Source organism: Aspergillus alliaceus (genome assembly GCF_009176365.1).
Source record: "Aspergillus alliaceus strain CBS 536.65 unplaced genomic scaffold BDW43scaffold_48, whole genome shotgun sequence".
NCBI lineage: Eukaryota > Fungi > Ascomycota > Eurotiomycetes > Eurotiales > Aspergillaceae > Aspergillus > Aspergillus alliaceus.
Genome location: NW_022474731.1, coordinates 221,151 through 247,025, shown reverse-complemented (window position 1 = coordinate 247,025; position 25,875 = coordinate 221,151). Strand labels below are relative to the sequence as shown.

The following is a 25,875-nucleotide window of genomic DNA, read 5'->3' as shown; positions in this document are numbered from 1 at the left end:
GGCCAATCGCAGCGTGTCTAAACTGTGCTCTGATAGGTCACCTGTGCATATCTCAGTCTCGGAAACATCATCTTGAATACTATGTTGATATGTATTTTGAACGATTAAGCTGCTGTTTACCCATAGTCTTGAAGTGCAGCATGGAGCATCCGGGTTTCTTAAAATGTCAGAGCCTATGGGAGCCTAAGGCAGCAACCACGTGACCTGACGACAACACCAAGGAATCTCTGTAAAGTAGATTTAGACCTTCAGAGAATCAATCCCAATACACGTGGGCTACACCAGCTACATCAATAAACCTTTCAGTCACTAATGGCATGAAGCGGTATTATTGGCGCTCCAAAGAAATACCAGGAACTAAAATGACTGCGCCGGCTATAGTGGATTGGATTGTTGAACAGGTATAGTTTATCAGGCTTGACCTATGAATTCACCTAACTCTGTGTATTATAGACGGGAATCCTAGTCAATCGTCGATATGAGAGATTAAATGCCCTGATTACCGATACATGTTCAACAATGAGATCCACCTAGTTTAAGCTACACCAACGGCTTCAATTTTCTCACCTTTTAACGATAGGATGCGACTCGCATGGCTTGCAGCTATTAGTCAAAGACCTTCTTGCTCTGCCGTCAATCAGTACTGTCACGGTGCCAGCCCGAACCGCTTGTTCTGCCCGACCTCACCGCTTTGTCATGTGATTCCGATTGTTTGTTGGAACATACGGTCGTCCTGCCCGCCGACCTGTATACACCGCATGCGGCGGCCCTATGGTTCTGTAAGGTCTCTTGGTATGATGTGTGTATTCGTGAGAAGGAAGATCGGTAAGACCTAGTAAATACATGTGGAGGTGGGAAAGCCTGATCATGTGACAGGTTCGATCTCGCTTAGTCATTATTAGTAAGCTAGATATTTAGCACGATAGTTTGGCCGTTCCGGCCACCCAATAGAACAAACAAGCATACTCTCGCTTCCACACCACTAGGCGATCACGTGCCTTGTATAGATTCATATCACTTCCTGTCATACCTAATTGTCTCACCGTTAGTTGATTCTTCTCCTCTTTTCTTTCTCTTTCAGCGTTTTCTTCTTGTTTGATAACTATGACAGTTTATCGAACATTGCGGGTCTTATCCCTTACAAAATCTGCGGGTTATGGCGAGGTCTACAAATTACGTAGTCATGGGCTCGTCAGGTTTGTACTGTTTACATATCCATAAAGAGAGTCTAGACAGGATGAAGTTTCCCTTTGCTAGCTGCCTGATACAACTGCGCTGTATGAAATGGTTGTTTCCCAAACGGACATCAATTACTGCAATTTTAGTGGGTCTTTGGCTTATACCATAGCTTCTCTCTCAAGTCATTTGATACAAAGGTGACCAAACTTAACCATAAAATGGCTAAATTCACTGTTCTAGTTTGGCCGAGAAGAATCCAGACAGGGTTCAACTAGCTCTTATTTTCGCTCCATTTAGTGAGTGTGCTTGTTCTTTGATCGCAGGTCCCATAGAAAAGACAACTGCGCTGACATCATGACTCAAATCAAATCAGCTAACAAACATTGTATCGATTTGCCTTCTACCAATTTTACTTAAAAGCCATTCCGTTCGGACTTGTCCCCTTCGTACGAAAAATTTTCTAACTCTATTGTGACTCTTTTATCTTAACCTCTTATAATTATTTGCCCTTTGCTGCACCTTCACATAATGGCAAGTCCACGAATCCGCATTGTCGGTGCCTATGCTGGAGAGACAGGGGATGTTGTTGTTGAGGGTATATGTCCCCCACCTTGTAAGACCATGGACGAGTACCGGACATGGTTTAAGAACAATGATAGCTTACGCAAGGTATTAATGTATGAACCACGAGGTCGGCCAACAATGTTTGTTAATGTGGTTCTTCCCCCCCCTATATCCTCCGAAAAAGCGGATTATGGACTTATAATTATGGAGTCATCCTGCAAGGAATATCCAAAGCTGTCTGGTTCCAATGTAATGTGTGTTGTTACTGTCTTAAGAGAGACAGGAAGAATACCTCAAGGGAGCCCAGAGGACCCAGATGACCCAAAGAGCTTATACAAACAAGCTGTGAAAATTGCTACAGCTGCTAGAAGCAGACCGATCACAGCCTACGCACATTGCGATAGATATGGACGATGCGTCGGTGCATCTTTTGATAATGTACCATCTTATTTCCACAAAAGGTATGATGGCGTTGAGCTCCCAGATCCGAATCCGGATCCGGATAATACGCCAAATACTGTGAAAGTTTCGGTTGATGTTGCCTATGGGGGTCTGGTATGTGCATTTGTGGATACACGAGCTGTTCTTCATAGGTCGTTGCAGAAAGAAGACGCAGTGAAGTAAGTATAGCTACTATATAAAAATACTATAGCAATCTCAGAGATCTGACTATCTTTTCTGTCTTAGATTGGCAAAACAAGGAAAAGTCTGGAGGGATAAAATAAATCAAATTGTGGACCCTGAGAAACAGGTTGATATTGTCATAGTGTATGACGACGAGGATCATCCAGACATAAATGATAAAATCAGTGCATCTACTATGATGACTATTTTGCCATCTCAGGTCATCGATCGCGGTCCATGTGGTACTTGCACTTCAGCTCGTATGGCTGTACTTGAAAAGTACGGTCAGCTAGGGCACTCCTTTGAGAACCGCCATATTTTGGATCCAAAGAACAACAAATTCATTGGTACTATTACAGAAGGGTCCCCATCTGTTGATGGCGGAATATACACGACAATCAGGGGGAGAGCGTATATAACGGGTTATAGGGAGGTTGTTGTTGACCCTGAAGATCCAAATCCTGAAGGATTTAGACTAAATGATATATGGCCTGACGCGGGGGATCCTTGTCAAGACTAATTTTATGGCTTATATGGAGGTTATGGTACTTATGGTATGACTTTTGTTTTTGAAATATTAATCTATAATATTGGATATGTTAAACATCTGCTTGACGTTTGTTTCTGTTGGCATTGGGTACAGATATTCCTTCAGGCCTCGATAAGGGCTTTTGTCTAGTACGCTGGTTTTTCCTGCATTGTAACGCAAATGCGGAGACCATAAAAACTACGAGTTACAATTAAGGCGCAGGCAGGCAGGGCTTCTTTTCTACAGTTCTTAGTCAAAAGTTTGAATACTCGCGCTAATCACGCCGATACTTCCAAGTGGCTTACCAAATTCCATGCCAGCATTGTTAACCAGAATATCGTTTGACTCTCCAAAGACAGCAGTCGTTTCACTTAATTAATCGCAATAATGTCGGACCGCCATTCGAAGAAGTCATCAAACCTTCCCATCCCGGCTGTTGCTGTTCAGTAAGACTCTCAATCTTGCCTAATCAAAGGCTTTCGGTAAAGATCTTTAGGTCTAGGTATGGCAGAATCGCAAGCAGATACACCAAGTCTAGACGAGTTTCTAGACATACTTACTAGGTCCCTTTAGAGTAATGGAAGGATGCATTGTTCATGGCTGGTATATAATTTTCTATAGTGCTGGAAAAAGTCGCTTACTAATGTTTTGAGAGACATCCACTGTAGTAGAGCTTGGAAGAGAGCAATGCTATTCTGAGCATACGCCACTATTTGTGACGGTACTGGTTCTTTACATTGATGTGTACGCGCCATGTATGATCGTTGCTTCTGTAGAGATTAAAGAAATGATTTTTCCTTTCTTTCTACATCGAATCCGGAAACCCGGTCAAGCCATCAGGGGTTTCGTGAACAGGAGAGCATTGATGAAGGGAGAGAACCACCAAAGAGATTTCTGATATAGTTTAGTGAAGAGGTAAAATGAGTTACGATTACAATCCATGCTCCTTGAATTCCTTTTCCGTCCATTCCCACAACTCCTCCATTTTTTTCTCGTCTCTCGTGATATCCCGCCTATTACTCTCCTGGAAGAATGGAATGTAGTATGCGCCGCTATTGACCTTTTCTGCATCGAAGGTACTCGCCCAAAGCTGATTTAAGGCTCCTGTGGCTACATCAACAGAGCTGACTCTATTGAGAAGGGCAAAAATAAGGGACATGATGGAGAACCCCTTTACTTCACCACCGATGTTGGTCCGGACGAGGCCCGGGTGTAAGGCTACAGACTTGATGGCAGGATAGCGTTTGGCGTAAGATTTAGTGAAATAAATATTTGCAAGTTTGGACTGGCCATAGCGGGCCATGGTACTGATCTCCGTAAGCGGCGTCTTATCTTGAGCGAGGAGAAGCCCTCCCTTTGGAGCCAACTTATATATTTCGGAGCTGATGTTGATAATTCGAACGTCGCCTTCAGAAATGCTAGTGGTATTCTCCAGAATTGGTAGCAGCAATTTGGTGAATAGTGCTGGACCCAGGTAATTGGTGCCAAACTGGATTTCGTACCCGTCCTCTGTTAACCCTGGTGGAGTGGCGAAAACACCAGCATTATTCACGAGGATATGGAGACGATCATTCTCCGCCAAAAAGGTGGCAGCGGCCCTTTTGATAGAAGAGAAAGATGCCAGGTCGATTTCGAGATAGATAATGTTCGCGGAAGGGACTTGTTCTTTCAACTCTGCAATCGCAGCAGAAGCTTTGGCCTTGCTGCGCGCGCCCATATAGATCTTTGTCGGGTTGTGCTTTGCCAACTGTTTAACGGTTTCTTTACCCAAACCATTATTACCTCCAGTTACCAAGATTACCTTCCCCTCTAAATCTGGAATGTCCTTGTCGGGATTGTAGGTAATTTTTCTGCGAAAAATAAGAGTCATCTTGGAGCGCCAGGTGTCTCCATGACCCCCTTACGTGAGAACAGGGAGTGACTGGACAATGGGTAAAGAATCATTTTATACGGGACAGTCTGAGCTATTTGACTTTGGATTTGGGTAGGCCATTAAAATCGCGCCGACATTCTCAAGGCGTAATCCAGATTTGGCTCCAAGTAATAGTCACTTGGTTAATAACGGCGTCACTCAACTAGCTAACTAGTTATCGCAGCCCAAGGGTTGGTAAGCAGGTAACTAGTGGTAAGCCGAGGTCAACGCGAGACTGGCAGAATGATTACTGATATTCCCTAACATATTAACTATATCCCTTTGAGAGAGGTCAAGGCTGAAAATCCAGGACGGGCAGATTATCCACCCGATTCCGAGACAACCATGGGTCTGCGGTATAGTACATCCGTCGTGACATCACGATTTGGGGACATAAGAAGACGCTGCGGTCTTCGGGTGGTTACCCTCACATAGAAACGCCTAAATATCCCCAAAGATACAATGAAGGCCTTGGTTACCACGCGCAATATTCTCGGCCGGATTCTCAATTTGAGTCTGGGCAAATCAATTGGACAGGGAGCTGAAGTTAAAGACGTCCCTACTCCGGCTATATCAGACCTGGAAATTCTTGTTAAAGTCCATGCTGTCGCACTCAACCCGACCGACTTCAAACATATCGATATCATTTCCCCTCGTAACAGCATCTGTGGCTGCGATTATGCTGGGACGGTAGTCGAGGTTGGGAAGAATGCAAAAGGAGGATGGAAAGTCGGTGATCGCGTTGCTGGATGTGTACATGGAGGGCTATATCCCGACCGTGGCTCGTTCGCCGAGTTCCTAAAAGTTGACAGCGACCTCGCCTGGAGGATCCCAGAGGGAATCAGTGACGAAGCAGCAGCGACATATGGGATATCAGCCGTCACGGCCATGCTGGCTCTCCACCATCGACTCGGCGTCAGGGATGGGGCTGGACCGCCGAAAGAACGGCCTAGTGTACTCATCTATGCTGCCTCAACCAGTGTGGGCCTTTACGCTCTACAACTTGCCAGCAGAGCAGGATACACAGTTGTTGCGACTGCATCCCCGCGTTCTTTCGATCTTGTCCGGGAATACGGTGCGGACAGGGTCTTTGACTACCGGTCGGAAACTGCAATTCGGGACATTACTGCAACCTTTCCTGACATCAGATTTGCTTTGGACTGCTTCTCTGAGGGTCAATCATCCGACTTTTGCGCCAAGGTAATTGGAACGAATGGCGGCAAGGTCATTACGCTGCTTGATACAGGAAAATCGAAAGTTCCAGGAGTCGAGTGTGAGATGATTTTTGCCTACACCTTATTCGGACGTCCATTTGCCTGGCTCCCGCCGGTTGGTCCCAGCAGGCCCGCTATTCCTTCACACCGTGAAGCTCTCGTTGAATTTTACAAAGATTTACCGACGTATCTACCACATCTCAAGCCTCCTCCAGTGACTCTGATCGACGGTGGGTTTGACGGGATTCAAAAAGGTTTGGAAAAACTCAGACGGGGGCAAGTTTCCGGTGGGAAATTAGTTGTGAAGCTTTAAATCCCAATGGTATTCCCCGACTGAGCCGGGCAACCAGTCGGACCGGACACCGCCAAAATCGGCCATACTCAGAGCCTTTGAAGTTATTCACAATCACCAAAATGCTAGTTTCCTTATTAAATCAACTACTATGATACGTATGACAGCTATTCTGAGTATGGCCTTATTATGACAATTAGAACATGCTGTTGGAGCACGCTTTGGCGCGGCAGAAGCGATCGGAGGCTATTAGATGGACCACCTTCATTCAATTGCCCGTTGCTTTCCAATTCGATCCTCCAATCGACTGGTATTCCCCAGATCATCCCCCAATGAAGAGATTGCCCTAAATATGATGCATGAAGACGCCATCCAACCGCCTAAATTCATAAACTCAAAGATAGTAACTTATTATCGATTGCCCGTTGAATAAGATTAGGTCTACCTGGCATACTAGCTCCAGTAAACACCTCTGTAGTCGCAATAAGGCTCATGCCAATACAAATCCTCTAGTGAGCCATATGTTTGTTTCGCATAAGCGGATTGCACACCCCATTATTCTGTTCTACACATGTCAAATGTATAGAATGCTGGCCAACCAGTCTAGCAGGGCTAACGATTCAGAAGATAGATTTTTAGTAGCTGTGCAAGGTCTTAGGAAGTGAACAATGTATCACGCGTTCAACCGTCGCCGGCTGTAGGTGGTAAGCTGCTGAGCGAAGGCGAACACGTCATCTGCCGACCCCTCATGAAGTGCAAGTAATAGATATCGTTCACTGAGCTGGACAGAGAAAAGGCCTGAAAGAAATCTATTGGTAATCTCAGCTCGGCCAGAGACAGCAATGACGACAGATGAGGGCACTAAGATTGGGAGACTTTTAGCGTCCTTGACGCCCTCGTGGTCCCGTGCTGCCTTCTTATGCTTCGCCCAAACATGGGATTACTGTACTTTGCCACATATGGAGCATTGCTTTTAGCGACAGCCTTTCCAGCCGAGAAACAGAGCCTGCAGCTATGCTTAAAGACAATGCGCCTCATCAGCGTACATAGATCTCAGATTGAAGGGCTACTCTTGTGGCACTCCCCCTGCATCCCGAGAGAAGCGAGTTGAAGTAGATCTTCGAGGGGTTGGACACTCACGAAAAGCAGAGGATGAGGAACTAATGAGGAACTGATGTACTAAGTGCTAAACAACCCTCTAGCACCAAAAGGGTATTATTGCCAATATGCGCTTTGTTAATTCGACAACTTATGGGATCGTCATAAAAGTGAACATCGGCTCGGGATGATAACTCATCATTATTTCTTTTTTGATTAGTTATCTTACATAAGATTATTAATCTTTGAACTACCACCGACTAGATGTGTAATTCTGACATGTCTCTACAGCTACGACACAATGACAGGCTGACAGATTATACGAAGAGCTCAAAGTGATTTGTATACACTAAGACTATACTTCATGAAGTGCGCCTCTTAATTAGTCAGCGCCGCTGCGAAGGGTTCGCGTCAAAATCTGATCAGACTGAGTCTTTGCTATTATGGTGAAGCAGTGATAAAATATACCAGTCCCGCTCTGTGCTTCCCTTTACTTGGCATCTTCTTTTCGACCCCACGCAAATATACGATCGACAAGAGAAGAAATAGCAGGTATGATGGAGACAACCTACCGTAAAAAGAGAATGAACCAAAAAGAGCTTATTCAGAAAAAGTCCTGTTGACGGTATTTCTATTAAAGAAATCCTACTTGGAATGCCTAGCATGCAACTTGACAATTCTCTACAAGCAGAAGCATTTATGCACCTACTTTGTCAATGTGAGGCTGCCCGCTAACAGACGCAAGCACTCACTGAGTGACATTGAGGAAGGCTCTTTGGGAAATAGTGTGCCCTTTGTGGCTCAGAAGCGCCCAGCAAAGATTGACAATGGCAGCAATCCGTGTCTGCTCTTTCTTCGTGGCCGAGTACATGTTCAATCCAGATAGAACTGGTATCTTGGTTCCATCCATCATGGTCCTTTTCGAAACACTCGTAGCAGTCAATGTCAAATGACCGTACTTCGTGATGGAACCAGTCCTGAATTGCTTCAGTAGATGACTTTATAGAGACATGGCTATCTGGTGGAGCAGCAATCCAGCCGTCCATCTTTAGGTAGCCATATCGAACTAAGTTAGGAGGTCAGGAAGTAGTTGTTCGAGGCATGTAATATGGTAATATTCGATAGAGCGTAATATAAAGCCAATAATTAGAAAAAGCCCTCGCTTCTCAGTTAACATCCGTACTAGAACGTGCAGATATCTTTTTCAAAGCGAAGCGATAATAAGTCTAGATGATTGACTTCCCGGTGCACCTCCTAGGGATGCAATCCTAAGCGCGGCAGTGGCTAGTCTTGACCTTAGGAGCCTCCTGTAGAAAGAGCACGCGCTTTCAGATCTTAGACTAGCTTCAACGAGGGCAGCTTCTTTTGCCCGTTTCCGTTGGCCTCTCTTTTCATTTCGATGCTTTAAGGTAGGAACGATAACTTGAGTTGCGGTTTCGGTTTGATGATATTGTTTGATTCCACCCCCGAGAGTTTAGACATGAGTATCAGTCCAACTAGTCTGCATCAAGAGGGGATTTGTGAGTTTTAATTCCGGGTTAGGCTAAGAAGTATCACGTGTGGTCTAAACTCCTGCTTCTCACGTTACACGTTGCCTGTAAGGGACTCAGCTGGATCAATCGTTGATTAGGTAGTCTATCACCAAGAGACTAAGTAAAGAGAGGGGAAAAAAAAGAATACACGAAGCTATCATGTTGTGTTGCCCTTATAGACAAAGGGTCCCATGACTACCATTCACTTCACTGATTGCCTGACAGAGGTACTTCATTCTAAACTAACACGTGCTGGATGTACCTTGCTTGAATGCGCTACCCTTCTAGTCCTAGTCTAGGCTTGTTCATTCAGCACAGGCCCGATCGAAAGTAGAAAAATGAAGTAGGAGATACAGATACTATCATATCTCTCTTGTTGGGCATTGAATTTGTAGTAGGAAAAGCCATGAGCCCCTAGTATATATATAGCCAACGATTCCCAATATGATCAGACCTCAACGTAGTGATAATCTGGTCCATGCGTTCCGCGGCAAATGCCATTACTTTTCGAGTCAGAATAGAAAGGTTTAGCCCATCCGACGCCGGGTGTCATTGTCGATAAGTGCACGTATAGTTTTGAAAAGATCTGTCGAATTTGTGTACTTTTCGCCGTACGTCAAATTGAATTCGTAATTGAAGTCTGGGGGGTTTTGGCCCTGGGTATGCTGGAGAATCGTTTCCAATTTATCCATCGCCTTTACCGCCACAGCCTCCGGCGTTGATCCTGTCTCGTATTCCTCCCAGAGGGCCATGATGGAATCTCTGACAGGGGCGTCAAGCGAATTTGTCAACTGTAACATGTCGGCTCGTTCCATTTCGCTCTTGTTAGGGAATTCTTTTTGATTAGTGGCAGGTATATCGCCATTGATGGCCTCCCCAAGGTCGTGGATCACGGAGAGTTTGATAATCTTGCACATGTCGAGGTTGGTAAGCTCATCTTCAAATATCATCGCCATCAAGCAAAGTCGCCATGAATGCTCGGCTGTGCTCTCGTTCCGACCGTTGGATGTATAAGAACTCCGCAGAACATTTTTCAACTGCTCAGCTTCGCGCAGAAAGGCCAATCGTTGTTCAACCTTGTTTGCAGACATCGTGTGTTGGCGTAGATAAAACTTATTATTTGGCGCTTGTTGAAAAATATTAATATCAAATGTGAAAAGTACGCCTAATCATCTGACTCCTCGGCTTAGCCATCACGGGAAGGCGGTAGGTTAGCTACTCGTTTTGGCTTTACGCGGCCGGGGCCACCTGGTTTCCAGTCAAAGGAAAGGGTCTTTTCAAACTTATCCGACAAGCAACCACAATGACAGAAATAGACAATCTGATTCAAACTCATTTGCTTTTGAAGAACAAGATCCTCGAGTCCGAGAAGAAACTCAGACATGGTAGGTTTCATTATAGCTACAGTTGGCAATATAAAATGTACTAACACGAACTTTCCCCTGTAGACTATCCTTTCCGACAAAGTCTTTCCGCAATAGAGCAGAGAGCTTGCTCTATCGTCCAACGGATTCGAACCCATGAGCTTGCCACTGTCTGGTCACCTAACTCTAATGATGGATGCCCAGGATTATTTCCTGGCATCGCATTTGACCTTGCAAAAGATACCATCCAGAAGACAGAGTTGTGGCGTATCGTCAAACAATTACCGAAAGGTGCCTTGCTTCATGCCCATATCGATGGCATGGTGGATAGTACGTGACTCTAACGCTCTTGAAACGAACGTTTCTAACTCTGAAAGTGCAATGGCTCATCAATACTGCTCTCAACACGCCGGGCATACACATCAAGTCAGACATTCCTCTTACTTCCCCGCATAAAGTCAAGGAAGCCATGATTGAGCTTGAATACCTTCCTGCATCGTCATCAATCCCGCCGTCCGAGCTATTCTCTCAGTCTTACGTCCCGGGTACGCCTGTGCAGCTTCTCCAAGCCGCGCACATGTGCCCCTACGGCGATGCTCAAGCTTTTGAATCACTTCTGGTTTCCCGAACTACGTTTTCGTTAGATGATTGTCTTTCGCACCATGAAGGAATTGACAAAATCTGGTCTCGTTTTGAGTCAATTTTTCGCGTTTTAGGCGGAATTACATTTTACGAGCCTATATTTCGCCAGTTCATTCGTCGTATGTGTATGGAAGCCTTGGATGATAAGGTTTACTGGATTGATCTCCGCGTTGTGTTTCTGTCGCCGTTTAAGCTCTCGAATGGGGCAACAGGCGACTTTCGAGATTTGCTTCGGATATTCAATGAAGAAATCACCAATTTCCAGCACTCCGAGCTGGGAGCCTCTTTCTGGGGGGCGCGGATCATTTGGACATGTCATCGACGTCAAGGGGATGGTTTCATCCGACGCGATATGGAGAATTGCCTCACAGCAAAAGCCCAGTTTCCGCATTTGGTTGCAGGTTACGATCTAGTGGGACAGGAAGGATTAGGCCGTACACTGGAGGAACATCTCCCCTCTCTCTTGTGGTTCCAAAACGAATGCCAGAAAAGAAATTTGGATATCCCTTTTTTCTTCCACGCCGGTGAAGTATCAGGAGACGGTGACTCCCACGATCTGAATCTTCTAGATGCTGTCATCATAGGTACGAAGCGAATCGGCCATGGGTATTCGCTTTTTAAGCATCCCGTCATTATGAATGAAGTGAAGTCTCGGGATATTTGCGTTGAAGTGTGCCCTATCAGTAATGAACTTCTCCGCCTAAACGGAAGCGTGTCAAGCCATCCAGTACCAGCATTGCTGGCCAATGGGGTTGCTGTGGCACTATCGAGTGATACCCCAGGGGTTTTTGGACATATTGGAACCCGTGTCAGTTGCGATTTCTGGCAGATCCTGAACAATTTCGATTCCATTGGACTCGAAGGTCTGGGTGATATCGCAGAGACAAGCATATGCTATGCAGCATTCGCAGACGATAATGGATGTTGCGAGGAGATGGGCCCACACTCAGGTAACAAGCGAAAAATTCGGGTTTCAGAATGGCGAAAGCAATGGGTGGAATTTTGCAAATGGGTGATCGAGGAGTATTCCGGTTACGTCGAACAAATCTCGCAGAGTTGAAAAGCCTGCTATTGTAATGAGTATTTAAGACTATTTCTCTGGAAAGAAATGGCCAACTATGGGCAGGTTGAAGTCCGTGAAAACTAAATATCTGCATATAGATAAGATCCTTCTCAAACCCTCTGAGATACAGTCCTCCAGTTTCACCAGGTTTGAATCCGTTGCTACAATTATGGTGTTTTTCTTACAAAGTCAGGATTGACTTGGTACGGCCCGATTGTCGGCGCTGGATGGCTCTCATTTTTACTGCTATAAAAATGAGGTTATTGAGGGCGCTGACCACTGCCATCGGAGGTTACTGCCTAGACTATCGTATAAAGTACACTAATCCTGATTTAGCAGCTTACCAGATCTTCCCTCGCAGTTCACGAGTTTCTTCTGGTTGTGGTTGCAGATGATGAGGCCTCGTTTTCCTTTTTCAGCTGGTGTCACAAAAGGGCTGCTTAGTCAGATTTGATCACGTGTATAACAGATAATGTGGGAAGCGATGGATGCTTGTCTTATTGCGTGACCGGAACCTACATGTCCCGGTCCTCACGTGATTTAGTTTCCAAACACATTTCCTAATCGGGAACTGCTGCCTATCACCGCCGCGCCTCGCTGCTTCAACTTCCAATTCCCGATTATGTCATTGTCCATAGACACTGCCTTTCGTGAACATCCAACCTCTGCATCACTCAAAGATATGGAAGATGCATCACTTGAGAGATTGTGCGAGCTGAATTAAGCCATCCTTCGCCCCTGAAATTCATCAATGGCGTACCAGTATATGCTTCCCGACGCTGTGAATTATCAAGGTCATCTGACCGTGCGGCACTGAGCGATTCCGATTCACTTGTGCAAGGAGACAAAGAAAGAAACCATGATGCATAGCCCAATGTATATAGATCACCGGAAGTCATGTTACAGGCAAACTAGAGCTATCTCATTGATATAGCAAACGTTGGAGTTGTGGTATGTCTTACTATGATGAGCTTTAATAGTGAAATCCCCATCTGCACAGATACAAGCAGTAGAAGTAATCCATTCCCGATTCCGACTTTCTCTAATCAAGTTACTTCGTCATGTCTTATCGGACATGTCAAGCATCAGGAGGCCATATATGGAGATTTTGCCAGGTGACATATTAACCAAAAGTAATCTAGCATTTCTTGATCGCCACGCATGGGGATAGGAGAGACGTAGAACCTGAGTAACGACCGGTAAAGAACTCATGCCTATTTTTCTTCGCTAACTTTATCTCATTGAGGTCGAGCTGAAGCTCTGTTGGGGCACGGCGCTAAACAACAACTTTATGATAGGTAGTGATAGAATTTTAATGTCGGGCATCTGCAAACCAACCATATTCATCGAGTCTGCCTGCAGGGGTTTTCATTACCTCCACAGCTCCCACTTATTCCATATTCGCTGGGAGGCGGAAAGCTCGAAATCGAGAACCCGTATACCGCACTGTCATCAAAGAAGCAGTTTTCTATATTGAGGTCCCCAAGAATTACACCAAGCTTATGCAGGTGGGCAGCACGCGTGTGATGCATCGTTTCGTGGTGTTTGTGGTCTCCCCTTCTTCGGCTGAAGACGGATTAATCAGATATGTATTCTATCCATGAAAAGTCAGCCTGAACAATAATGATGACCATGGTGAAGGCATAGACTAGAAATATGCTGGTATTCGATGATGCCATGTGATAGCATGCCAGAGTCAAGCATCTCTCTTCCCAGCCATTGCCCAGTGGTCAAAGCAAACGTGATCCATCTCAGCTGCTGATGTAGCTCTTCATGCATGGGAAGTGTTTTGGAAAGCATTTCAAGCAACATATCAGTGTATACTGGCGCTTCGAACCTCCGCGCTTTGAGCAACGCAACCTCGAACCCATCAGGGTATATCCCAGCATCGCCCCAGTCAATCAGCCAAACTTTGCCATCAGGGTCTAGAATCAAGTTGCGGGGTGCGATATCCAAGTGAGTGAGAACTAGTTTATCAAAGTGAAATGGCGGGACAGTATCGGGCGCCTGGTGAAATTTCTGGGAGATTTCAAGTCGGTCATTGAACCAAGCTTCTAGGTGCTCTTTCGAATCAAATGGGCCGGCTCCTATGTCGGTAAACCAGAATCCACGAGCAACACAGCATTTACAGCCTACCGGGCCGGGCTTTTGCTGCTGCTGGTCGGACAGCGGGATAGACCGCAGAGTGGTAATAATCGAAGCAACTTGAGAGACAACGTCTACACGTTCGGCCTGACTCAGGTCGCCCCAACATTGTTCGACTGATCTGCCATCGACGAAGTCCATTAGGATTAGGCATTTAACGCCAAGAATAACATCTTCTGATTCGATATTGAGAGTTCGATGCACTTTGGGTAGTGGGATGGCTCTCGATCCCTCCCGCTCCCCTGCCTCAGCAACAAGCTTCAGGATGTTAGCCTCGCATGGTCGAGTACCGGTCCCACCTTTGAGGATCAATGTGCGTGATATGCGAATAATATGTGTCCCTTCATAGGAATAGAGAGCCGGTGCGGTATTGAAGAATGCAGTCAGGGTTTCGTTGGAAACCTGAGAAATATCGCAGTCGTCGAGAGGGAAGCTCTCGGGCTCTGGGCCTCCAGTATTTATAGGCTGCGAGGATGACTGGTTTAGCTGAGTAAGTCTGTAGGAAGGGATGAGGACAGTCTTACTTTGAGTGTGTCAGAAACTTTCATGTCGGTCATTCCCAGGGTGATGTACAGGTTATCGTAATACTATGAGCAAATTTATACTCTATAACGATATTGAAAGCCTTGACCTTAGGTTATTCTCTGGGCTTCACTAATTGATAGATATTCAGGTAGGACAAACTCAACCAAGGGGACGGTATAGGTTATGTAAAAGCCATCGGCACTAACGTAATCCACGGCCGAGCGACGAATACGGCCGAGTGACGAATTTTCTTCCCCTCCTAAATTAATATTCTTCAACGCGTCTTTTTTATCAATACAAAAAAAAATGCCTTTATCTCAGGAGAATCGCATCCAAATGGTTATTTTAGCCTATAAAAACAAGTAAATTAAATCAATCCTAAAGTCTGCAGAGACTTTTAGTATACCTGAAGCTACTCTTCGTGCGTGTCTTAAAGGAAGAAAACTACGCAAAGAAATACGCCCTACAGATTATAAATTAACTGCTATTAAAGAAGAATTGCTTCTTAAGCAGCTGCTAGATACAGATAAATGAGGATTTCTAATTTATCCTAAGTTTCTATATGGAATGGCCTAGATTTTACTTTATAAATATATATAAGATCCTACTGTATCTTTTAGAGTTAACTAGGCCTATATCTTTATTAAATGCTATCCTGAGCTATGCACACAATATACAAGACAAATGATATATTAATGTGCTAGACAGGAAAATCTAAAGATTATAAAGCTATAAATTCAAGCAGAATACATTTATCTGTCTCTGTATGCCTACACATGCTTTACAACTTCTTCAACCACTTAATATTGGTGTTTTTGGCCCGCTCAAACATGTATACAGAAAGCTTTTAGAAAAATATATAGCTGCTAGCAATAATTATATTAATAAAGAAGACTTTCTGTCTCTTTATCTAGATACGCCAGCTAAAGTATTTACTTTAGTAAATATCTATAGCAGTTTTAAAGGGACAGGATTTAAGCTATTTAATCAAGAGCAAGTTCTTTCTAAGCTTATATTTTAACTATATATACTAATACTATCTCTAGTTAAGGGCTTAATTTCTTCTGCTTTTCAAACTCCTCAGAATACTTGCTAGCTGGATCAGAAAGTCTACAGTCTATAGAATAGCCTTAGTGTAAAACAAAAGCTTTCTAGTAGCCCCCTATATTTGATTATGCTGAGACCCTTAGAGTACATTGAGGTATGCTTCGGACAATATGTGATAACCATGCTTTCGGTGCGAAAAAGCTGAAAACGAGTTGTGTGTAGTAGAAACAGCTGGACTTGATACATAGTTGGGCTCCATGATAATGAAGACAAGACTCTGCCGGGGGTGGCTCCTCTATTATGGCACGTATTCTCTAGCTAGGATTTCTTGCTCGTTTGGAAGCGTTGTAGCAGCTTGCCCATGTAAAACTATTAGAAATCTGTTGCGATCAAGTCATGTCTACACAACTATGCCGTCAAAAGAGCGAAATCTTGGGAACAGTGAGGAAAATTTCAGAAAAAGTGACATGACGTCCAGCACTGTTTCGGAAGAATGTAACCTAGACATTACGCAGGCCCTTAATAGCCTTTTTCTTGCCCTTCTATCTTTTGATTATGCAATGTAAGACACTATATATTATACCAATTCTATTTTGCATATTTTGACATGCGCAGTAGTATCCAAAGTTGCTGTTCAGAACCTAACACTGTGGGTAGAATTTCTGTAGGTTGCAATGGGGCGGAAAGCCCATTCAGTACATCATGTAAAGGTGCATTTGCCGATTCAACTGAACAGCGTTCATTAGAAATTATCAAATCTAATAAAGATGAAAAGGGAAGAAAGAGGGAAGACAAAAGAAGGACCGTAGGCTATCTTGAACATACCGGAAGGCTGTCAGGAATATCAAACAAACTACTAAGGCATTGATGCCGGGTGTGCTGTCAAGAAATTTCTTGAGCTGCTCTAGGGCGCTCCCATAATCCCACTTGCTAACCTTACAGTAAGGGAGTGTGTGACCTTTATCTGTTCCCGAATCATGCTTGGTATCAAAATTAAACCCATTGACTTGAAAAAGTAATTGGGAATGGTCCCCTGGCATGGGGTTCACGGGAGCACCTATAGGTGTTTGCTTGTAACTAATATCGTACATAAAGGATGCCTCGATAGTTGTTGAACTTCGTGGATAATTTAAAACCGGGATGGTATGGTTCTCCCTGAACCTGACCCGGACGTCCTCTATGGCCAAGGTATCTATCAGCTCAGGCACCCGAAGCTTCTCTAGGGATATCGGGCGCAGCATCCTGTATGCCTGCTTAATCAAGACCTACACCTTCGACAGGTAGCAAGACCTCCATGTCACTATCAGAGACTACGCCCCCTTCGTTAGATTGTGTACATAATTCCAGCTTCCCCTCCATGCAACCTACTGCTAACGTAGAACCAAGAGCCGGACCACACGTGGATGAGCCAGCGTGTGTCTACACTGACAGAACTTCCATGTACTATGCTCGGACAGAGTCTAGCCAATCTGGTGCGAATCTCTGTGCCTATCCGACAGCTCCGCCGAGCATATCAGCAATGTATATCAGCTCTATAGTCCCAGAAACAATTTCGTATAGTTGTCATGGCTCCCGTTGACCTAGTTAATGCAGGCCTCACAGTGGCTTCTGTGGGAAGGGATGAAGGAAGACTACCCGAGGACTTGGGTTCAGATGCCGTTAAACTAGAGGCAGGAGGGGTTGCGGTATAGATTACTGTAGTCATTTCCGAGCTCTGATGGCCAAGGGTGAACGATGATTAGGAAGACTTTGATGTGGCTGAGCTAGATACAGGACAGGAATCATGTTTCCTATGGCTGTTGGATACCGTTTGGTCATCGTACGCTGCCCAGTATCTCTGATGGACCCATTTGGGCTTATCTTCTAGCCAGAGTCTCTCCATAGCCTTCTGTATAGGACAACCGCCATTGGTTGAGCTGTCATCTTGAGCGGAGTTGTATTGGAAAAGGATCTTTCCCTTTGGTGAGACTGTGTTGTCGCCTCCACTGCGGGTGTAGTACGTAATCGGGGGAGAGGAGGTGTGCCAACACCTAAAATGTCCTTCACTGTGTCGATGATCTGATACACTTTATTGTCACACGCCTTATCGTAATCCGGTCGGCCTACATCTTCTGGTCTGACGACATAGGTGGCGGGCCTGTAATGTGGAGCAAACGGTCCATCCTGCCCGGTGTACTGTTTTAGACCTGATATCTGAAGCCCGCCGTCGACAAGCTCATCCAGAACACCTTTCCTGAACCAGTCTTGGGATCTGATTTTCCAGTTGCCCGGACTAAAGAAAGAACCTCCCAATGGTGTGACATCCAAACAGCTCGCTCTGATACCACAACAACTGAGATGCACCTGTAAAGGCCCCGCACTACCATGTTGTACGGCTCGTTCTTCAGGTCATGGAACAATGAAGAAGAGACCGCGCTGACGGTGACTGATGATGGATAGTCGCTGCTCCAGTGTAGCGGATACCCAAATCGATGAACACTCACGATCCAGCTCAGTAGTCCTATCGCCACCTAGTGTCAAAATGGACTCGGTACAGGTATCCCCATGTACCGGCTAGCACTGGACGGTGATTTGGTACTCTGCCTTGAAGCGAAGTGGTGCTCTTACTCCGAGCTCTGACAACGTGCACCGGATCTGCTGGATGAGTATGTCCATCGCGCAAGCCTCCATAAAAGTCCGACACCACACAAAAGGTGAACAGTTCCGAAACGCCACTAATGTCACAGAAGCTGAAGAGAGCTAGGCGGATGTAGATCACAAATGAGACTTCTTTGTTCACTTCACATGCTTTGCACAACCCACTTGTCTTTAAGTACCCTGGGTGAGGGCTACACCCTCTTCTGTGTAATGGGAGATCATTTTCTCATTCGCCGTGACATTGCATTTTATCATATACTGGATGCGGTCTGCCAGAAGCTCGTTGCTTGACATTCCATTATACCATTCAAATAAAAATAGTAGTCTAGGAAGTTGCGGTTTCTATTGTGACATGTTCTTTAGATATTTCTCGGAGTAATAGACTTGGAGAGCCAACGCCGGACTAATCGTTGTGATTAGGGTGTCCTGGGAAGAAAGTCGAAGGTGTAGTTGATGATGGAACTGAAGAAGGGTTGAAGGAGCTGACGAGGATGGATTTGAAGAAAATGGTCGGGTCGGTATCGAGGACTGGGGTATCGTCAGCGATGTAGAAAGGGACCTAGCGTGAGAAAGCCCCGGTGGTTGGTAGAACTCGTGTTGCCTGGGGATAGTACGCCTAGTTCGGATAGAGGCCGTGCATACCGTCACCAGTTGTGTCGCCCAGCCTGCATTGATGACGTGCACCCAGTATATACCCTGCTTTTCCCTACCGATAGCTTTTATTGGCCAGAATAGGACCAGGAGTGCCACTACGAGTAGGAAAAGCGGGGAGCCGAGGATAAAAGTCACAATACTGGTGGTGTCGATTCTATGCTAGATGCTTCTTCGCTTCGATGAAGCTGTGTCTCTTCAGCCTTATTGTTATTGTTCTCCGCTTTTATCTTGAGGGTTTTAAAAGGGATATACTTCCTTGTACCACGGATCGCTATAACCTAAACAGCACCTTACAGTAGATATCTAGTAGACAGCCAGAGGGAGCATGATAATATCCACCCGGGAGTTTTATCTCAACTCAGCAATTATTTTTCTTGTCTTTGTACAATTCTACATTAGCGGGAGAGACAGGACAACCTAATCTCAAGTTCAACTAAGAGAGGTACAATACAATAGCTAAATAGAAAAAGATAAAAAAGCAAGTCAAACAGGGACATCAGCGTTATTATGCTGGGGTATCAAAGACAGGTACTCCAAAAGAAATAACTATCTTATAGGTACTAAATTGGCTTACTACTTCACTAGGCTGGCTCGCTAATTGAATCCGGAAATTCAAGATATGTCTTTGAGAAATTAGAAATGATAGGTCAATAGCAGGATATTGTATCTGTAAGCAACATAATAACCTTATGATCTGCTAGGTCGTTACCACTATGACTGACCCGATGGATGCCCCCAAGCCTAAACACTACCGGCACCTTGTCCACTACCTGCCTTTGCCCGATTTTCCTGGAGTTGCTGGAGCTTTGGTAACGCACATATACCGCAGCAGAGCCCAACAGAAAATATGTTCATTGCTGATGTATCTTCCGCGCCAATTGCAGTAGCACAGCAGGCACAAAATCCTACGATAAACGCTTTGGTTGACATTTTGGTGAGAGTAATGCTTAAATATTTAGTCAACCTCAAATCCCCAACACAAGTGTGGAAAAAAGTACATACATTAAAATTGATACTCAGTTTAAGCGGGCACAGCAAGATAGAATTAAGAAGCAAATTGTTATATGTGGTGAAGATAAACTAAATTGCAAAAGATTCTTTGATGCAGTGGATTGAGCAGGAGAGAACAACTTGTATGATTGTTGTATGTAGTGGTAGGAAAAAAAATCCCGTAGAGGTGCTGAGATTCCAAAGTCGAGCAGGTAGGACTTATATACCAATAAGCATGTGCATTGTGTTGAGTTGGTTCAAAAATATCAAAATCACAAGATGGACCCAAACGTAATATTGACCAGTGAGTCTGGAATCTCGAACCAAGTCCAATACCCCCTCCGTAGCTGTGGAATTCTATTTTCCCTTAGTCCGTGACGCCGACCTGCAGACTAGCCATCTCACACGTCAATCAGCTAGTTCTGAGTCGAGTTTCCGCGCATGTGCACACGCTGAAGGAGGGCCTTGTCAGGCTTGGCCAGGGCACTTGTACGTATAGGTACATCATCTCTTCCGGTGAACCCGTTGGACAGCGACGGCAGTTTATGGAGTCCCCAAGACGAATTTGGGAGAGGCATTTATACTATTGGATAGCGGCGAGAGGGCGCAGCACTAGTAATCACCTGGAACGACGACGATGGTAGTGTAAGGGAATGAAACAGATGATACCAGAGAAGTATTCCTCCGTGCTGGATTATGCCGGCGAAAATTCTGAGGCTCCTAATGCGGATTATCACAGTGCCTGCAAGTGTGATAGCCCAGGGATCCAAAATACATTAAAATAAGAAACGTACTCAAGTCAATAGTAATCAAAATAATTGCGAAAGGTCAAGGAAAATGAGGGCTATTTAATGACTCCTCCATGGAATCGGGCCTTACTACTATATATCCAGGAAAGCAGGACCCCATCGCCTTCAATCGACCATCTCTACATTGGACATGCTATAAGGCAGCTAACTGATCCAATATATGCACTGTTTCTCCAGCAAGGCGTGTGTATACGCCTTGTGCGTCCACTTGGAGCTAGGTTATGTGATATTGTCGAAATCGTATGGAGCCCTGAATTTCGTACCACTCTGCAGTATACTACTGTTAGCATTCCTCCCCTTCGTAGAGCTCGGCATAGATGCAGATCAGATAATCCATTTACCTGATCTGCCATATATCTGTTTAAAATCTGGAATGATTATCTGCAGATATCTGCAGGTAGAACAGATAACTGTATTATGTGATATCACGTTGGCGGATCTTAGTCGCGTCTCTTATTTCAAAACGACACGATACCTATAGTTCACGATCCTCGCAAATAATAAACTAACACGAGCTTGTAGCCACTGATATCTGAAGACACGCGATCTAATTGGACGCTTTGTTTATTGATGAAATTTCGCAAGGCGAGCCAACACAGCCAACCCGCAGCGTGGCATATTGGAAAATTCAGAAAGTTTCTCAGAAATGATGGAGTATTTTCGTGTTTTGGAAATCGTCTCAGTTATTTTCACGGGACTTTTGGTTGTTATGACTGTGCTCTCGGGGGATTGGTTCTGGTTTACGAGTACGGTTTTAATAATAGGTATAATTGCGACAAGGGCTTGGTTAGTTCAGGTGAGCCGGACGCGATTGATGAAGCTGTTTCTAAGATAGAGCCTCTGCCGACAACAATTATAGGTGCTCTAGAGAATTAAGAGAAGGGAGTTTAAGGCAGATCCTAGAGCTGTGAGAACGTGGGAGAATGAGACAGAATTGTGACCGGAATATGCCAAGATCGTTGTCGTTATACCGAATCCTTAGGCTGTCACGATATTTATATAGAAACATTTACTGACACCGATTTTTGTTACGGATATTATAGGTTCGCTGGTGAAGTATCCTCTGGTTCAGTGGACTGGATGGGTGGCGTTCAAGTTGCATATTATAACTCTGGGAATAGCAAAGTTATCAACCAAGATCTATATCATCATACTCATCATTATGTCAACTGTGTTCGCTTGCTACGGATTTGGCTATAATGATTCAAGGCTCTTCAAATGGTGGCAAATGTGAATGTATAGTGAATCTGGCTCCTCGCAGCTCTACCTCTACTGGGCCGGATTGAACCTTACAGCGACAGTCTTTGAATAGCCACAGGGAATGGAATTTGCAAAGGAGGTTGAGAGCAAAATGTATCGACGTTATTTGTAAGGCTCCATTCCCCGCGTGGAGCGGTCGAAAGCACGAATGTGGACCTGTATGCATGGCTGGACTTCTCTGCAGAAGGACAGAGGAGTCTTTCCGATTGCCATTAGTTTCCTCACCGGCACAATTATGATGATCGCTGGCAGAAAGACTTTGAGAAGAAGCGAGTCCTATTTCGCGATGACCCGTGGGATATCCATATGGTTGCTAGAAAAATTCGATCGCATCTGTGTACGGCAAACATATTTGGTGCGACGCTGTTTATCGGATGTAATAGAAAAAGGGGTAGAAGAGGTATCCGTAAAAAAATAAAGGACAGTCTCATCATACCCCGATAACCATTTCACTATGGGTCTGGATGGATAATAATGTTATTTTTGGGTGAGAAATTAATTCAAATTAGGGCAATACTTGTCTCTGCAAGGCATGAGTTGGATGGCAGCAGGTTGAGGTGATGAGGGACTGACTTCTCCCAGTTGCGTGTTTCAATAACGTATGCAAAAGATATCTCCCTTTGGTCATAGTAAATTGATCGATGGAGAATATTCACTTCTTCTCTTTTGGACCCAACTAACCCCTAACTAAGAAGTGGAAGCGTCTTTGGCGTGTTGAAGAGAAGAGTTATGCATAATAATAACTCAGAATGTTTGACTTGCAGCATATATCACTAACAATAATGCGATATTGAGACTCGCATCATCAGCTAGCATCAATAAAGATCTCCCCCCAGAACTTCTCTATGAAGTGTCCAATCTCCGGGTTGGTATGGTTCAGGGTCATGAATTTACCAAGAATCCTCTTGTAAAAAGTGAGGGGTCGGAGGCGGATTGTGTCCCTATGAACGGCGAAGAAGGCACCCTCCGCAAACATGATACTCTTAGGATGCTCATAGCCGAATATGTCGAGCCACAGCTCTGCCGGAGTACAGTCCGCATTCAGGGAGTCTCCTGGTTTCTGCTGGCTTAGCCAGACCACATTGTCCGGGTCATTCTTCCAGTCAAAGCCATCCCACTGATCAAAAGGCCGGTAGGTGCCTTCGGCCTTCGACCCGAATATGGTCATGCCGCCCCTCGATGCCGTCTCTTTCAGGGACTTCGCGCTCATCTGAGTGATGGTCATGTTTGTGTGCGCTCGGCGACACGACTTGCCATCCAACCCCCCTTGGACGAACAAGGTGATGGTAGCGAGGGTGTCGTATCTTGAGACGATATGATGGAGAAATGTGTGGCTTTCGCGTCCGATGTTAGGAAGATAGAAGAGCTGCCTGAAGGACCACGGCTCCGACGGCGTGTTCCCTTGGAGAGCAGAACGTAAGCATAAAGACGGCCATTTTTAACTTTGTTGCCACGGATTTACCCTTAGCATAGATGGTGGCCTGAGAGGACATTGGCTTGATCCAGTCAAGGTCTTCATTAAAGTGGGCAACAACGATTTCTAAGTCACTGGCCTGGATTGCCTTGAGCAGGGCAAATGGAGCACTTGCGAGGTCGCCCATATCAGAAAACGGTGGACTCACAAGCAACGGTGAATACTGGGTGGGGTTCGAGATGATTTGACCTTTATAACTTCCTTCTGAATTACCATATACGTTTGCAGGACGTATACTTACGATCTGTTCATTGAGCCTTAAAGCGATCAGCCTTGTCCGGGATCCTCCGATTGCTGTGCTTGGGTGGTGGTGTGCCTCACAACGCTGATAGGTATCCCTGCGTACATAGACGCCGGGGAAGGACGCCAGGTGTTGCTCATTGGGCAGACATAGTTGCCCACTCACACGCACGTTTGCCTCTAGCCAAAAGCAAAGTGCCTTGGGTCAGCAATCTAAGGCACAAACAGCGCTCACTCGGCTCCACGTGGGCTGCCATGTCGACTTTGCTCCTAGCGATCACCTCTACTCCAAATTATGGCACGCTCCATCCTACTAAATTTTGCACTCAGCCAGACATCATAAGCCCTGGGGTGAAGATGGATGAATCTGCAGCAGAGACTTTCATCATCCGGATCTGGTCCCGTATTGACATTGCCACCCTACGATGCTGTCACTGTCATCGACGCATTGAACCAGCACAGGTATTAGCGCGCACTCTTATATTAGAGAGCCTTAATACCACGACAGAAACACCCGCTGAAAGATTCCCGGTTCCATCTTTGTCTGACGTCGTTCTCATCTATCACCGGCACCTCGAATGTCTTCTGCAAGCCGGGCCTTATGTCACAATCTCACATGTGTGGGACACCGAAGTAGCAGGAGTCCAGTACAGGCGAGATATGGCGGCCCTGGGCGCCCAGGATGTTGCTGAGATTTTACGCGAAGTGCCCTCTCGCATCTGTCGGGGCGTCTTTGCTGCGACTGGGACACCAGTTGAGATCTGGCATGACTATATCAGCGTCCCCCAGTGGCAGCCCACGCTGAAGCATCACATCCTGGAGGCGATTCCGCGGTTGTACAGCCGGTCTCTTTTCACCGTCGCTCATCTATATGACATTGGCCCAGGCAGCTTCCAAGCCATGCGGACCGGCAGCACTGTCCAGGAAAGGTGTCGTGGGATTAGCGACATTTGCAACTCAAGGTGGTTCACTCGAATCTGGACAGCCATGGAGCTAACCCAAAGTCGTGACATCCGACCCATGCTGCGGGATTTCTCTCTAGTTCCCTCTCCTACGGAGCCCATTGATCTGCCAGACCCCGAATTGAAGTATGTCTCCGAGTACAATCAACTTTCCAGGTCTGCCTTCATTGGAGAGTTTACTCTAACATGGGCAGCCGATTGCAAGAAGCTGGGCAGCGCTCAGGCGACGGAACAGATGGTCGGCATGGGAAACAACCTCGTACCCTGGCAGCTGGGCCGACTTGAGCTCATGAGGATGCAAACCCAAAAGGGGGCCCGCATCACATTTGCGTCGGCACACGAGCTTGTCGCGCGCCGATGCGTGACAATCCCTCGCGACTTCTTCTACGCCATCCTGGGCATGCTGAAGTTGCCAAGATTGAGTGTAACACACATCAGCACTGAAGTGGGGGAGGCTCTTATGCAGATTGCCAAGGCCAGTCTCGAACAGGGCGACTACAGCCCGCTCCTTATGATTCCTCCTACTGCTCAGGCCGAGATCGATGATGCAGATTTGAAGACCTACGGGTTCATCGACCTCAACACCTTTGCCCTAGGGGCCGAGGTGACTGCGCCTTTTGTCACGGAAATCAGGGTTGGACATGGCAGAGCTATCATGGCAGCGGAACTCATCGGTCATGTTCAGGCTCTGACAAGGGCCCCTGCAACCTGGGGGATCGACACCATGGGAGAGTTCGCCAAGCTTGCCAGCCTCACTCTGGATGCGACCGGACCCAGCGTTCAATCCTTTGTCGAGACGGTTGGAGCACGGTTGTATGGCCAGGAGCCCAGCAAAATATTTGCGCGTCTGGGTGAGGAGGACCGTTTGGATCAACTACGGGCTAAGCTAGTAGCTCTCTGCAAGTCCCGGACCTCTGTCCCTATCGATGTGGCCGAATGGATCGCTGCTGCCATGGGCCTTTCAAGCAATGTTCTTGGCTGCAGTATGGCCTTACTTCCGCCGCTCAAGTTCTTGGAGGCCCACGGGGGTACCTTGCACTTGGGAACGAACGCAGTCGTCGTGAGCTTGCAGTGTCCAGAGTGCCTTCAAACATTCCTCGTCCGGGCGGGGCCCTATGA

The 25,875-nt window shown here is 45.8% G+C and overlaps 10 protein-coding genes across 10 annotated transcripts; 6 read left to right on the top strand and 4 right to left on the bottom strand.

Annotated features, from left to right (window-relative positions):
* Positions 1-261: 261 nt before the first annotated feature.
* On the top strand, positions 262-843 carry BDW43DRAFT_287336 (uncharacterized protein). Its single transcript, XM_032043143.1, has one exon. It carries the CDS (start codon positions 582-584, stop codon positions 834-836), a length of 255 nt encoding a protein of 84 aa, XP_031896761.1. The 5' UTR covers positions 262-581; the 3' UTR covers positions 837-843.
* An 864-nt stretch (positions 844-1,707) lies between these two features.
* BDW43DRAFT_314568 (proline racemase family) lies at positions 1,708-2,887 on the top strand (the record flags this gene model as incomplete). The annotated part of the gene is made up of 2 exons (XM_032047841.1): positions 1,708-2,363; positions 2,431-2,887. 2 exons carry the CDS (start codon positions 1,708-1,710, stop codon positions 2,885-2,887), a joined length of 1,113 nt encoding a protein of 370 aa, XP_031896760.1.
* Positions 2,888-3,568: 681 nt separating this feature from the next.
* BDW43DRAFT_321786 (uncharacterized protein) lies at positions 3,569-4,766 on the bottom strand (the record flags this gene model as incomplete). The annotated part of the gene is made up of 1 exon (XM_032049409.1): positions 3,569-4,766. The coding sequence occupies one exon, from the start codon at positions 4,764-4,766 to the stop codon at positions 3,828-3,830; it is 939 nt and encodes a 312-aa protein (XP_031896759.1). The 3' UTR covers positions 3,569-3,827.
* Positions 4,767-5,270: 504 nt separating this feature from the next.
* On the top strand, positions 5,271-6,335 carry BDW43DRAFT_321784 (zinc-binding alcohol dehydrogenase family protein; the record flags this gene model as incomplete). The annotated part of the gene is made up of 1 exon (XM_032049408.1): positions 5,271-6,335. One exon carries the CDS (start codon positions 5,271-5,273, stop codon positions 6,333-6,335), a length of 1,065 nt encoding a protein of 354 aa, XP_031896758.1.
* Positions 6,336-6,569: 234 nt separating this feature from the next.
* On the top strand, positions 6,570-7,545 carry BDW43DRAFT_287332 (uncharacterized protein). The gene has a single exon (XM_032043142.1). It carries the CDS (start codon positions 7,234-7,236, stop codon positions 7,423-7,425), a length of 192 nt encoding a protein of 63 aa, XP_031896757.1. The 5' UTR covers positions 6,570-7,233; the 3' UTR covers positions 7,426-7,545.
* Positions 7,546-8,160: 615 nt separating this feature from the next.
* Positions 8,161-10,035, bottom strand: BDW43DRAFT_314565 (HD domain-containing protein; the record flags this gene model as incomplete). The annotated part of the gene is made up of 2 exons (XM_032047840.1): positions 8,161-8,389; positions 9,548-10,035. The coding sequence occupies 2 exons, from the start codon at positions 10,033-10,035 to the stop codon at positions 8,161-8,163; spliced, it is 717 nt and encodes a 238-aa protein (XP_031896756.1).
* Positions 10,036-10,141: 106 nt separating this feature from the next.
* BDW43DRAFT_175945 (uncharacterized protein) lies at positions 10,142-12,125 on the top strand. The gene is made up of 3 exons (XM_032038801.1): positions 10,142-10,329; positions 10,393-10,638; positions 10,686-12,125. Exons 1-3 carry the CDS (start codon positions 10,248-10,250, stop codon positions 12,008-12,010), a joined length of 1,653 nt encoding a protein of 550 aa, XP_031896755.1. The 5' UTR covers positions 10,142-10,247; the 3' UTR covers positions 12,011-12,125.
* A 1,496-nt stretch (positions 12,126-13,621) lies between these two features.
* Positions 13,622-14,706, bottom strand: BDW43DRAFT_314563 (uncharacterized protein; the record flags this gene model as incomplete). The annotated part of the gene is made up of 2 exons (XM_032047839.1): positions 13,622-14,623; positions 14,683-14,706. 2 exons carry the CDS (start codon positions 14,704-14,706, stop codon positions 13,622-13,624), a joined length of 1,026 nt encoding a protein of 341 aa, XP_031896754.1.
* A 7,355-nt stretch (positions 14,707-22,061) lies between these two features.
* On the top strand, positions 22,062-22,566 carry BDW43DRAFT_175855 (uncharacterized protein). Its single transcript, XM_032038800.1, has one exon. The coding sequence runs from the start codon at positions 22,229-22,231 to the stop codon at positions 22,496-22,498; it is 270 nt and encodes an 89-aa protein (XP_031896753.1). The 5' UTR covers positions 22,062-22,228; the 3' UTR covers positions 22,499-22,566.
* Positions 22,567-22,885: 319 nt separating this feature from the next.
* On the bottom strand, positions 22,886-23,681 carry BDW43DRAFT_314562 (uncharacterized protein; the record flags this gene model as incomplete). The annotated part of the gene is made up of 2 exons (XM_032047838.1): positions 22,886-23,481; positions 23,543-23,681. 2 exons carry the CDS (start codon positions 23,679-23,681, stop codon positions 22,886-22,888), a joined length of 735 nt encoding a protein of 244 aa, XP_031896752.1.
* Positions 23,682-25,875: the final 2,194 nt, after the last annotated feature.